General features: G+C 40.7%; 1 protein-coding gene across 1 annotated transcript in view; it reads left to right on the top strand.

Annotated features, from left to right (window-relative positions):
- Positions 1-14,602, top strand: part of MMP16 (matrix metallopeptidase 16) — a 278,412-nt gene that overhangs the window by 243,128 nt on the left and 20,682 nt on the right. Inside the window, exons 8-9 of the mRNA XM_061602657.1 lie at positions 33-183; positions 7,506-7,621. Coding sequence (XP_061458641.1) covers positions 33-183; positions 7,506-7,621 — 267 coding nt within the window. The remainder of the gene's footprint in view (positions 1-32; positions 184-7,505; positions 7,622-14,602) is intronic.

Raw genomic sequence — 14,602 nt, 5'->3', positions numbered from 1 at the left:
GCAGATCTTTCTCCCTTTCCCCCCTCCTTCAGGTAACAAGTTCTGGGTCTTCAAGGACACGACTCTCCAGCCAGGATATCCTCATGATTTGATAACATTGGGCAGTGGGATTCCACCTCATGGTATTGATTCAGCAATTTGGTGGGAGGACGTTGGGAAAACCTACTTCTTCAAAGGAGATAGGTTGGTATATTCAAACTGGAAGGAATAATCCAACCTGTTATTTTTATGGCATCTGTACATGACAGGTCATGTTTCTTTATTTTCAAATGGCCTTGTGAAAAATATTATTCACATAGAACATGTTGACAGCTCACTTCATAGTGCCTGTTTCAAGGCTTTACATATGTTCCTCCACACAAGATAAGGCTTGTATCTTTTGTGTTTGACTATTATAAATCTTCTCTGTTCAGGGTGGCAAATCTCTGAGGTTTCAGGTACTGCTATGCACTTTCTTTTGTCACTTTCATTTTAGCCTCCAGATAATTGTTTTATACACATCTTATAGGTAATGTCTGCTGGAGCAAATAACTAGAGATCAAGGTTGTTTTATACAGTGTTATTGGTCATTAAGCAAGGTTTATGGCAACCTCTACCTAACAACCCTTGATTTACGTGTACCTTGGTTTAGTTCCCTGCTGCTCTGTCTCTCCTCCCCTTCTGCCTAAAGCTGAGGCAAAGACTGATCCCAGTGCTTTGTCCTTTTGCAGGAAGATTAGCATAGAGCAGAAGAATAGTACAGGGGCTGATTCCATTCCCCTTGGACTTTAAAGGCCATGGGAAGTCATTCTGTGACTTCCTTCTGCCATGAAGAGAACATAGGAGCTACTATATACTAGGTCAAAGTATTTGTCTGCCTAGCTCTGTATTCTCTACTTTAACTGGATCTCCAGGACCTCAGTCTTTCACAGTTGAGATGTGTGTGGAGTTGCCTAAACAGTGATATCTCTGAGATGTCCTTGTTTATTTGGAAGCTCTATGTGAGCCTCCTGAATCAAGTTGTGTGGCTCTGACCAAAGTCCACACACTTTTCTAGATGCACTCACAGTAATCTCAAGTGACAAAGGGCTTTTCTCATTTACTTCATTGTTAGGAGACAGCTGTGCAGCTGTAATGAGAATGTAGGTGTGGGCCTTACTCTAATATTCAAATCATCTTGAACATATGGAAACTCACAGAGTTGCATTTATGCAATCCAGGGACTGAATCTTGTATGTATAAATAGATGATCTTCTTACCTATAGCACCAACACATTTTCTGGGCACTCACAAAACTCTGTTTGTCACCACTGGTTAGTGGGAGCTCCATGGAGTGTGTGTGACTCTCAATTGCATCCCCGCAAACATGTATTCTGTTTATGTTTTCCAACTGTGTTGCTAATTTTGTTTTCTTTTTTGAGCTGGGACTTGTGCAATTTTATAAATGGAGTCTTTCTATCCTTGTACCAGTCTTGGGAGAGGAAGTAAGCAACATCTTGAGGGCTGAAAAGTATGTTTAATTTTAAGCATATTGCAATCAGCTTCTACTGTGAACAAAACCTGTCCTATAATTTGCCTCCTACGGATGAGAAGAGTCGTTATTTTTTAAGTGTATTCCTGCAGGTTCCTAAGACCATTTCAGTGACAGGCATCCTGTTTCTGTGTTTGTCACTTCCACTTTCTGTAAGTTTTATTCAATTGTGATTTTGTATAATAGGCTTATTTCCAAAGGCAGCTACGTCAAAGCAAGGTCTTCCTAAAAATACCAAGAGCTGTAGTGCACACACACAAACCCAGACCAGAGAGAACTATCAACGGAAGCTTCTGTTGATGGAGAGTTCATACTTAGAACTGTAACAAGCATAATGAACCTCAGCAGGACATAAATGCAGTACAGTATGTAAGGAGAAGATCGAAGAACATGAGCCTTGCAGAGATAATTGAGCTATTGCAGAATATTGACCACCAATGGGAATAAGCCCATATCCCATGAAGCTTCATAGTACATATTGTTTATATCACTTTTTTCCCACTCTTAATGTACTGTTAGACTTGAATCTTCCTGCTGGTTTTAATTGCATGTATTTAATTTACAGTTTTCTTTCTGAACTGGGAACAACCCACTGTTGCTTCTTTAGTAGCAATGAGGTTGGCAAACATGAAAAAGACAGGCAAGAGGTGATGCCAAAGTCAAAAGAGGAAAAATGGTCTCCCTGCTAAGACCACGAAAGTGTTCTGTAGTCCTCTTAGGAGAAAAGTGTGCCTGAGAAACCACAATGAGAATGTAGACATGAATGAGGAAGTTTCAAAGAAGTGGTATAAATAGAAGGTGCCCAATCATACGGGATAAATCTGTATTGATTTTTATACTGAGCACAAACCACCTTGTGTGTCTTGAATTAATCGCATGAAAGTGAGTGGGGTTTGTACAGTAGAATTCCATTACATTTATGAGAGTTGTGCAGGGACACTGTGTCTATATTTTGCTCATGATTTGACCCTATTTTTTAAAGCTGGTCCTCTGCCCTTTGTTACCCTGCTTCTGAATTTACTTGCAGCTTGTAGTTAGAGACCATGGTGCTCACTCCTTTTCCTCATCCTCTAGCAGTGAAGAAGTCTTCCCTCAATTCCTTTCTTCATTTCTATCTAGACATATCTTATAAGGTCCTGACATCAACTTACGTGGATCAGCATGGTCAAAGGCAATCACATAACACAGGATATATTGGGGAATTTAGAGCACCTTTATGATCTCCAGTTCATGTCTTTTTAAGCTGTCCAGATTGTGACCCTTTCCATTCATTTCTTGTGTTAAGCAAAACGAGGAGTACAGTGTTCCAGTATTATGCATTTTTTGTATTCTGTTACCAGAACTAACTAGTATTTGAAATACGATTTTGAAAAAGATCCAGACATTGGACCCAAACCAATGTGCTTTCCCCCCAAAGCAGCTTCCCACATCAGTTGCAGGCTTCTTTTTAAACTCAGGGGAGTTTGTAAGCATCAGCTTGCAATGTGGCATGAGGTCCATTTGTTCAAGGGAAGTTTAAAAATGTCCACATATGGGTTTGTTGTTCATAAATCCCTGGATCACACCCATTTTATCTTTGAATTATTCCTAAGGATAACAATTTGCTACTCTTTTTTTCTTTTCTTTTTTGCTACTTTTTTCTGCACATGGAAAAATTGATTTCATTTGTTCAGTGATTTTAATCGACGTTCAGCCTGATTCTATGTATACTTCCTTAGAAGTTCCACTGAATACAGTAGGGCTTATTTCTATGTAAGAGAACATAGAATTGCAGCCTTGGTTACAATCCTATGTGCATTTACCTGGGGATAAGCCCCATTTTGTTTTATTTATTTATTTTATTTCAACAATTTATATACTGCTGTGTTACAGTAGTCTCTAAGAGGTGTGCATGTAACTCAGTACAAAAAAGATAAAAAGAGTTAAAACTATAAAATCTATAAGTTAAAACTATAAAATGCCTGCTGGGATTTTTTTTTTTTTTAAAAGGTCTTCAGTAGGTGCCAGAGTTTCAAGAGGGAGGCAGCCTGTCTGACCTCAACTGGGAGTTCCATAAAATTAGGCCCACAATACTGAGTGCACGGCTCCTGGTGAATATCAGCAGTGCATAAAAGCCATGGGGCCACAAACAGTGATTCCCCCAAAGACTTCAGTGATTGGGCAGATCACCATTAAATACACAGAACTTACTTCTGAGTAAATATGTGTCAGATTGTTTTGTTAACCCTTATTTCTCTGATAGCTTGTGAACTTATGGTAGCCAGCCTTCATGTTTGATTCATGTAAAGGATAGTCTGCAATTATAAGGGGGTGGGATAACATTGCTGGTCAGTTACCCAGCATCAGGCACACTGCTGACGCCGCCCAGACATTTGCACTGAAGAAGTCTACACATGAGCTCACACTAGGGACGAAGGATCTGCCAATTTTGGTTATCTCAGGTTCTTATTTTTCCAGTCTGAAATTCAGTTATCCATCTTTCTGCAACAATTTGAGCTTCTTTTTTAAAAAAAGAAATCCTCATGAAAATCCATAAGCATTTTAGTTCAAATTTCTCCTAATAAACACATTCTTGTATGCAATTTTGACTGATGTGCACATTTTGCAAGCATGTTATTCTAATGTAATATATTTTTGAATGTTGTCTTCACTAATATATTAATTTTTGTGCGCACTTTCCCCTAATATATGCAGTCTTGTAAACATTGGTTGGTTGGAGAACTGTATCACAAAATTCGGGTATGTGCAAATTTCAAAGGATGGCTGTGTTTCTCATAATGTTTCAGAAATATTCAGCTTTAAATGTGAACTGAGCCAACAGCCCCACATTTCCTAGCTTACACATAGGCTTCTTTAAAGCAAGCATCCTACCCAGTGCATAGATGTCCAGGGGGAGATCCAGAACTGTGGCCCCACTCCCTGATATTGGTATGATGCATCCTACATGAGATTAATGCATGAAGAGGCCTAACATATAATGCATTTACTGGATATAGCATTGAATGCTCCTTTTCAATGACAATTCTAAAAACTTTTTTTCTTATTTTAAAAAACTATGTGTATATGTGCACACACATGTGTGTATGCACTCATTCATATGTAATTTCTGACACTTAGTTGTGACCTGGAATGAATTTTTATTGACTGTGAAAATGCTATGGAAAGACCACTCATCCCTTTTCTCACCTATCATAAAACAAGAATAAAAAAAGTTTTATTCATACTTTAAGTAGAAGCCTTTCTTTTCTAATAACAAAAATTACTTTGTCTCAAAACATTTCACATGATTTTAGGCTTAATCTTAAAAACAAAAAGCCTTTGGCAGATCAACAACAAAATATCTCTGGCATGCACAGTGAAAGTCTGTTGAGGGAAAAAGCCTCCAGAATAAAGATTTATTTTTAGAAATAGTGTCTGGAAAACTTACCAATTTTTTTTAAGATATGCTGCCCAATTCTATGTCCACAGAAGAGCATCCCAATGTGTTCTGTGAAGCTCTCATGCTAGTGGAAATGGAAATGCAGCTGCATGTTAAAGCCAGGTTAAAGAACCATGACAAACAGGATTGAAAGAGCTATGATCAGATTGGGCAGAAGTTTTGGTACAACCCTAACTTAATAGCCCTTTGTGTGGCCTACAAAGTTGTAACCCAATCCCCATTCAGCAGTTTTTTGAAGGAGAAGGTACAAATGTTGAAAAATGTCATCTACTGCACAGGGGCAAAGGAGGAACTGAGAGCTTTCCTGTGTGGCTGAGACAACGCTGGGGCAGCCTCCACCATTTGGTGCTGACTGCTATTCCCAACACATTGTGGGAACACAAAGGAGAGTCACCCAACTGGTTAGGTAATCAGAAGCAGCTACATAATAAGCAAAATGGGGTATGTTTTGAGGAGAGGTGGGGGGCATTTTATGAACCTTATGTTCCCAAATTTGAGCTGAAGCATCATCTTGGTGATACTTTGGCTGAGTTCGGTTGACACACGACATGAGGCCTTTCTTGGTGGAACCATGATTATGAAATAACCTCCCTGTGAAGATTTGCCAGGCCTTCTCTTCTGTTTAGACATCTGTAGAAAAACTTCTTAAATTTTAATTTATTTGAATGTACAACTCTTTGATCTACCAATTTTCTGAATTTTTATGTCTGTTTTTATTGTTGCTTTTATAGCTATTCAACAACTTGCCAGGCAACAAGGAATTCCATGCAGGCAAGTGAGCAGGTTGGCAGAGGAGGGACGGTTTGGATTCTGTCCTGGCTATTGGGGAAGATTGACTTATCTCTCCTCCAGCAACCCACTGTATTTCCATGTGGCTGTGGTGCAAGGGGCTTCCTTTCCTCTGCCACCAGCATGAAAATGCAGCAAGTGGTAGAGTAGGGATGGATCACTCTATCTTGCTTATGCAAAGGGGAGAAACAATACATGAACCAAAATGCATCTATCTGTTGAAATTTGCACTTCCCCAAATTTTGCAATGCAGTTCTCCAGTCAAAGAACTCTGTATATTAGGGGAAATGGCATAAAATGCACATATTAGTGAACACAAAATACTTAGAAATTTTCATGAAGACCTACATATACATATTCAGGTGGAAATATGGTGAACTGAATTTAGGATTGGAAAAATGAGAAACTGAAATTGACAAATTTATCCTTCCCCACTCTTTATCAGTTTTTGTTGGTGTTGGATTTTGCTAGCCTGCTAAGAGGCTAAAACTACCCTCCAGACATTTAACTGTTTTTATAGAGTTGTGGGGGTGTAGCTTATTTTATTTAATCTATTTGTTATACTGTGGTGTTTTAATATTATATTGTAAGCCACCCTGAAAATGCATTTAAAGGGCAGGTAGAAATCCAAACACAAGAAACACATAATGAGTGTTTCCACTTTTTCTGAAGATTAGACACATATCAGTTTTGAACTGCTTGAAGCTTCCAGACTAGACCCAAGGCTTTCTTACATAGACCACATTGCACTAATCTAGTCTTGAGGTTACCAATGCAGGGACAGCCATGTTCAGGTTGACCCTATCTAGGAACGGCTGTAGCTGGCATACCAGCTGAAGCTGATAAAAGGTGCGCCTAGCTACAGAGGCCAGCTATACCTCAAGTAAGTACTATGGTCCAGAAGTACCCCCAAACTACTTATCTGCTCCTTAAGAGAGAGTACATCTAGGACAGGTAACTGACCAATCCCCTCGATCCAGGAGCCACCCACCCACAAAGCCTTCATCTTCTCAGGATTCAGACTGTTTATTAGCCTTTATCCAATCTATCACTGCACTCAGGCACTGGCCCACAGCTTTCACAGCCCTTCCAGATTCAGATGTAAAAGCTGTATATCATCAGCATACTGATCACACCTTGACCTGAAACTTTCAAGGCAATCCTATGCATGTTACGCAGAAGTAATGTTCACGGTGTTCAGGGGGGCTTACTCCCATATAAATGTGCATAGGATTGCAATTTTGGTTATTCTGAACTTGTTTGTGCACTGGCGGCTTTTTTAAAAATGTAAATAGTTCTTCATATCCAGACTTACATGTATATAATTCAGCATCTTGAAATATTTAATACATATTTCATGATTGGGTAACAAAAGACTCCTGTAATACATTCATAAGAGAAGAGTTAAGATTGCTGTGGGAACTTTAACTTGGGGTTTAATGGCTTGTGTGTGATTAAAACTTCAACTGAAACATTACTATAGATCTTTGCATATAATGTTTCTCCTTGTGCGGCTGTTTAAAACCCCTAGGCATCAGAATTGTTCTGATTATGGTTTGATTTTCAAGCTAGACAAATCTGTTGTGCCCTTACTGGCAACAGCTGTCCATAAGCAAGCAGATTAAATGTCTTTGTTACCTGGGACAGTATCTTTAGCAGGAAGGATCTGATTGTCCTGATTTCATCATTTCACACTGTGTTTCTTTTTTGACATTGAAAATAGGTATTTGTAAATGCATAGTTTAAACTCATCGCTTTCTTTATTAGGTACTGGAGGTACAGTGAAGATATGAGAACTATGGATCCTGGTTATCCAAAACCAATCACAATATGGAAAGGTATCCCAGAATCACCTCAGGGAGCCTTTGTCCACAAAGAAAATGGTAGGTATTTGCTTGTAAATGTTACTGTTCTTTAGTAAAGCAATCTTCCTGATCTGGGCACCATTTTTGAGTACCTCATATATCCAAACTGTGCCTTGCTATATGAATTTTCACTTCTGTGTAACCCCATGTCAGTACAACTATCCATAAACAGATGTTTTTTTTATTTTTTAATGTTCTATCTGTTTTCAAATTGTACCATATTAATGTTCACCATTGAATCTTATGATTGGGAATCCCCTGGGTTTTTTTTTTTCAAATTCATAGACCATGATTGTAGCAGAAGGGAAATATGTATAACCTTTCTCTCCATGACATTTGCCCATTGAAAATCTCCCTACCCTGCACCTATTTGCCACCCACAGTTATTATTTGCTACAATATGTGATGATTTAAGATCATTTCTGAAATGGGATTCTCTTGGTAGAGCTTGTCCATCTCTTACTATATTCTTCTAAGCTTCTGATGCTTTTCAGAGGGAGATATGTGATTGCAACCAGGTTCAGTTGCCATGTACCTCGAGCACATGTGATTGATTTATCAGAGATTGATTTTTTCCCCTTTCTCTTCCATCATGTCATGTCTCCCTTGTAAAAGATATGAGGTATTTTCCCCTAGTTTAGAATCTTTATTCCTTCCTTTGGCTTAGATAACTAATTGTTGCAGACACCATTTTCTTCTCAGGAATAGTCTTAATCACTTCCTTGCTTTAAGTCTGTTTCATCTGTCAATAGAAACTCTTTCCTGAGCTGAGCATTTAGGCTGTGTTTTTTATATTCTTTTTTTTCCAGCAGGAAAGTAGTTCATGCAACATATTCTTACATATATTGCCATCAAAAACGTTTTTCTTGTGTGTGTGTGTGTATGTTCATATATCTCTGTATATGCCTGCTTTAATGTCAGTAAGTTTATAAAGTATCCCATCCACTGGGTTGGACTGGATACACATTTAAATTCATAGTGAAAAATCTAAAGTACATTGGGGTCCAGTGCACATATGGAGTGTTGCATGCATAGATGCTTTTCTATTTACTTCTGTGAGATGTATGTGAGTAAGAGAGCATTCTCTGACTCACAGAAGTGAACTGTGCAGTCTTTGCACTCGTGCATGTGCACATACACATACACACACACATTATGTATGTGCACCGGAGGTTATCATAGTAATCTCATGCTATATTAACTTGCTTCCTTAAATGCATGACATTTAACCAATGCACATGCAAGTGGGAATTGCAGCCATGGTAGAAATAATACAGGTATTTTCAGTGTATTGCAAAGACATGCAAGTAGAGCCTTTTGCACACCTCCTAATCTCTATAAACTACACCTAAGTAGGTGAAAGTGAAATAAATACATACCCTTCTACAATTTACCCTTGCCTTCATTTCTCCTTCGGCCTGTATCTCCACTGTGTGGAATTGTAAATCGTAAGCCTTTGAGGACAGTGACTTGTCCTCTTGTACTTTACAAAGTGTCATGCGCAATGATGGCACAATAGAAATAATAATAATGAGGGGCTGATGTTGTGCTCACCAATGATAGAATGTGAATGGTGTTTCACTACATTCCCAGCTGAGGGCTACAAAACTCATACAGAGATAAAAACATAAGAACATAAGAAGAGCCTGCTGGATCAGGCCAGTGGCCCATCTAGTCCAGCATCCTGTTCTCACAGTGGCCAACCAGGTGCCTGTGGGAAGCCCGCAAGCAGGACCCGAGTGCAAGAACACTCTCCCCTCCTGAGGCTTCCGGCAACTGGTTTTCAGAAGCATGCTGCCTCTGACTAGGGTGGCACAGCACAGCCATCATGGCTAGAAGCCATTGATAGCCCTGTCCTCCATGAATTTGTCTAATCTTCTTTTAAAGCCGTCCAAGCTGGTGGCCATTACTGCATCTTGTGGGAGCAAATTCCATAGTTTAACTATGCGCTGAGTAAAGAAGTACTTCCTTTTGTCTGTCCTGAATCTTCCAACATTCAGCTTCTTTGAATGTCCACGAGTTCTAGTATTATGAGAGAGGGAGAAGAACTTTTCTCTATCCACTTTCTCAATGCCATGCATAATTTGATACACTTCTATCATGTCTCCTCTGACCCGCCTTTTCTCTAAACTAAAAAGCCCCAAATGCTGCAACCTTTCCTCGTAAGGGAGTCGCTCCATCCCCTTGATCATTCTGGTTGCCTTCTTCTGAACCTTTTCCAACTCTATAATATCCTTTTTGAGATGAGGCGACCAGAACTGTACACAGTATTCCAAATGCGGCCGCACCATAGATTTATACAACGGCATTATATCAGCTGTTTTATTTTCAATACCTTTCCTAATTATCGCTAGCATGGAATTTGCCTTTTTCACAGCTGCCGCACACTGGGTCGACATTTTCATCGTGCTGTCCACTACAACCCCGAGGTCTCTCTCCTGGTCGGTCACCGCCAGTTCAGACCCCATGAGCGTATATGTGAAATTAAGATTTTTTGCTCCAATATGCATAATTTTACACTTGTTTATATTGAATTGCATTTGCCATTTTTCCGCCCATTCACTCAGTTTGGAGAGATCTTTTTGGAGCTCTTCACAATCCCTTTTTGTTTTAACAACCCTGAACAATTTAGTATCGTCAGCAAACTTGGCCACTTCACTGCTCACTCCTAATTCTAGGTCATTAATGAACAAGTTGAAAAGTACAGGTCCCAATACCGATCCTTGAGGGACTCCACTTTCTACAGCCCTCCATTGGGAGAACTGTCCATTTATTCCTACTCTCTGCTTTCTGCTTCTTAACCAATTCCTTATCCACAAGAGGACTGTGATGTTCCTATATTAATGTATATATGGTAAGTGTTGGTTGTTTAGAAGATATATGGTAAGTGGAGTGAAAGAGGGGGAGTGAATGGGCAGTAGAATGCGAGATGATTGGCTGAGTGTTTAAAATGGCTGAATGTATAAAAGGAAGAGTGAGGGTGGAATCTGGGGGGAAGAAGAGAACTGAGTGGGTTGCTTGGTGGGGTTTAGAGAGTTGTTTACCAGGAGGGAGGTGGAGTTCGGATTAGTATTGAGTAAAACCATATGCTTATGTGCCTTAAGAAGAAATCTTGTTAATCTTGTTAGCTTTGTTATCTGTAATAAATACTTAATTTGGTTTACCAAACGCCTGATCCTTGGCTGGGGTTTCACAGACCAGAAGGGAGGGTAAGGTAATGACCAAGGCTGAAGGGGACCTGTAACAAATGGTGGCAGCGGTGAAGAGAATAACAAAACCAGTATTCAGAGTCTCTGGGAATACTAGTATTGGGACATTACTGGTGGTTGCCTAGCAGGGGGATCTGTTGAGATCTGTGCTAGAGCGGGGAGAGAAACAATAAAAAAGGACAGTCCGGACTGGTGGAGTCCCTGGTGGTGCCTAGTGACAGGCAGTAGCCACGCGCAGGTAGGAACCTGACAGGGAGAGCCAGGGAAGGGCGTCACATGTAGTGGTAGCGGTGGGATACGAACAACAGAGAATCCAGATACGAACCAAAGAGAGTCCCAAAGACACGTGGTGACAAAGGAGACTACGTCACAGGTGTTGGCTGTAGCAGTGAGATACGAATACTAGACAATCCCTAATAGTTGTGTGGCAAACAGAAATAACAAAACAAGATTACTTGTGAGAGTGACTGGCAAAGAGTGTGTGGCAAAGAGTGAGTGAACTCAAACACCATGGCTGAATACATAAAAATGAAAAGAGAGGAGCTGGTGGAGAAGTGCATAACATTCAATTTAGCTCACGAGGGTAAAGGGATAGATGAATTGAGGGTAGCACTTATAGGATTTGCAACTGCCCAGCAAAAACAACCTGTCAGGGAAGAGACCCCAGAAGGATATTTAAGCAATCCCGCTTATATAGAGTACTTGAGAGAGAAGTTAAGATGGGAGGCTGAGGAAAAAGACAAGCAGAGGGAGTTGGAAGCTGAGAGATTGAGGGTGGAAACTGAGAGAATGAGGATGGAGGCTGAGGAAAAAGACAAACAGCGGGTCTTTGAGGCTGAGGAAAAAGACAAACAGAGGGAGTTGGAAACTGAGAAGTTGAGAATGGGGTTTGAGGAGAGGGAGAAGCAACGAGCAGTGGATGCCGAATTACAAGTAGAAAAGTTAAAATTTGAAAGAGAGAAGTTTCATTCTGATGAAACAAGAAAGGACAGAGATGGAGCAAAAATAAAAATTACTCCGAAGGACTTTGCTGTCTATGAGCCTGGTCAAGATCCTCAAATTTACCTCAGCACCTTTCAAAAAGCAGCTCAGTTGTGGGGGCTACCTGAAGGTAAATACATGCAGTATTTATCAAACCTGATTAAAGGGGAATTGGCTGAGGTATACCAATATTTCCCCTCAGATAGGCCCGTCACCTATGCTGAATTCAAAGAAGCAGTGTTTAAAAGATTCAGACTGGGGCCTGATTATTTTAGAAAGCTTTTCAGAAACTGCCAGATACAGACAGGGAGGTCTTTTGTGGAGCTGGGGGCAAAACTGATGGACATATTTGGGAAATGGCTGACAAGTGCAAAAGCTCAGTCTGTGGAAGAGGTGAAAAACCTCATGATATTGGATCAATTATACCATCAGTTACCACCAGAAATAAGGCTCCTGGTCAAAGACCGTTCCCCTACATCGGTGCAGGAGGCTGCAGAGATGGCGGATCACTTCGCCTCCAACAGAACTGGCTGGGTGGGGAAAACATCAAGAGATTTTAAACCCAGACCATATATCGCTGGCAGAAGGGATGTGGTACCACAGAGAGTGAGTTCTCCAGTAAAATCTGAAGGGCACAGTACACCCCAGAGTGGATCTGTGTACCCTAAAAGTGAGGAGAAATTATGCTACAAATGTGGTAGACCGGGGCACCTACGTTTTCAATGTGAGGTTGCCAACCCCATTAGTAATCCTGCTCAGACAAGGGCAGTGAAAACAGAGCCCAAGGCTTTAGAAACAGCGAAAAAGGTTCAGTTCTGCCAGATAAACTGGACAGAAGTAACAGACCTTGATTCAAGTCTGAGAGAGGAAGTGAGTGTACAAGGGGCAAATTATTGGGCATTGCTTGATACTGGTGCCGCTCAGACATTACTGAGGCCAGATTTAATAAAATCTGAGGTAATATTACCTCAGGAAACTGTGACTATCCAAGGAGTGAGGGGTCAACCAGAAAGTTTGCCTGTGGCCCTGGTGGATATGACTTGGAGAGGCCGAGAGGGCCGATATAAAGTAGGCATTAATGCCCAGCAACAAGAACCAGTAATACTGGGAAGGGATGTAATGGGCGCCCAAGGAAAGATCTATGTAGTGACCAGACAGCAAATTGGCAGAGAAAAAGAAGCCATATTAAGGGGGGCTGAAACAAACAGGGTGGAATCTGTTAACCAGCCTCAGGTCACCATAGCAACTACTAGCAGGCCTGCTGAAGGAGACAAACTGTATCAAGTGGTCTCTGGGGAAGAAGCAGATCAATTCAGGGAAGAGCTGCATAAAGATATAAGTTTGAAGCAGATAAAGGAACAAGCTCTGACCCAACAGATTCCTTTCACTGACAAACTGAGGAATCAAGTTGTGTGTGAGAATGGGATTTTATATCGACTGTGGATGCCTGCTGAGAGAAAGGATGAATGTGAACCAGTGAAGCAATTGATAGTACCTAGCAAATACAGAACCAGATTGCTAGAGGTAGCCCACGATGTCCCATGTGCAGGACATCTGGGAATAAAAAAGACCAAGAGGAGATTGGCTGCACACTATTATTGGCCAAACATCTCCAAAGATGTAAAACAACATTGTCTATCTTGTGGAATATGCCAAAAGGTGGGAAAAAGTGGAGTAAAGACTAAGGCACCCTTAAAGCCCCTTCCTATAATTGGACAACCCTTTTATAGAATGGGAATAGATTTGGTGGGCCCTTTTTCCAAACCCACAAGGCATGGCAAGAAATATCTAGTGGTGGTGGTGGATTTTGCCACCAGGTACCCAGACGCAGAAGCACTAAGATCTGTAGAAGCCCCTGTAGTGGCAGAGGCTTTATTAAAAATCTTTATGAGGCTGGGTTTCCCTCATGAAGTGCTGACGGATCAAGGCAGTGTATTCATGGGAGAAGTGATGCAATGTATGTGGAAATGTTGTGGTCTAAAACATCTAAAGACCACTACTTACCATCCCGCCACTAATGGGTTAACAAAGAGATTCAATGGCGTTTTGAAGGGCATGATCAGAAGCTATGTTCAAGATCACCCACAAGACTGCGATGAACGTTTGGGATGCTTCTTATTTGCATACAGAGAAGTCCCTCAGGAGTCAACAGGCTTCTCACCCTTTGAACTCATGTTCACTAGAAAAGTGAGGGGACCTTTGGAACTATTAAAAAATTCATGGGAAGGAACCCTGGGAGAGTACAAAACATCTGTAGTAGATTTTGTATTGGAATTCCGCAATAAATTAACATCAATGATGGAGATGGTGAAAAACAATTTGAGTCAAGCACAGGAGAAGCAATGTTACTGGTATGACAGAACAGCCAGGGAACGTGTGTATGATGTGGGAGATATGGTTATGGCGTTCATACCCAGGAAACATGACAAATTACAGGCTAACTGGGAAGGACCATATACCATCAGAGAAAGGCTTGACACAGTGATGTATGTAATTACCACAGACCAATTAAACAAAAACAAAGTGGTTCATGTAAATATGTTAAAGCCTTACCATACCAGGGATGCACAGGTGTTGCAAGTTACCTTATTCCCTGAGGGAAGTGGGCCTGAACTTCCAGATTTGGTACAGGAAAGCAAAGACAAAGGAGAGGTAGATCAAGTGGAATGGTCAGAGGAGGTGAAGGAGGAAGTAAAAGAGGAGATTCTGAGAGTTTTGAAAACCTATAGGAATCTCTTTAGCAACAAACCTGGCCGAACCAGTATAGTTATACATTCCATTGATACTGGAGATCATGCCCCAATCAGAT

Source organism: Rhineura floridana, chromosome 1, assembly GCF_030035675.1.
Source record: "Rhineura floridana isolate rRhiFlo1 chromosome 1, rRhiFlo1.hap2, whole genome shotgun sequence".
Classification (NCBI taxonomy): domain Eukaryota; kingdom Metazoa; phylum Chordata; class Lepidosauria; order Squamata; family Rhineuridae; genus Rhineura; species Rhineura floridana.
The sequence above is the reverse complement of the archived record's forward strand: the minus strand, read 5'-3'. Positions and strand labels throughout refer to the sequence as shown.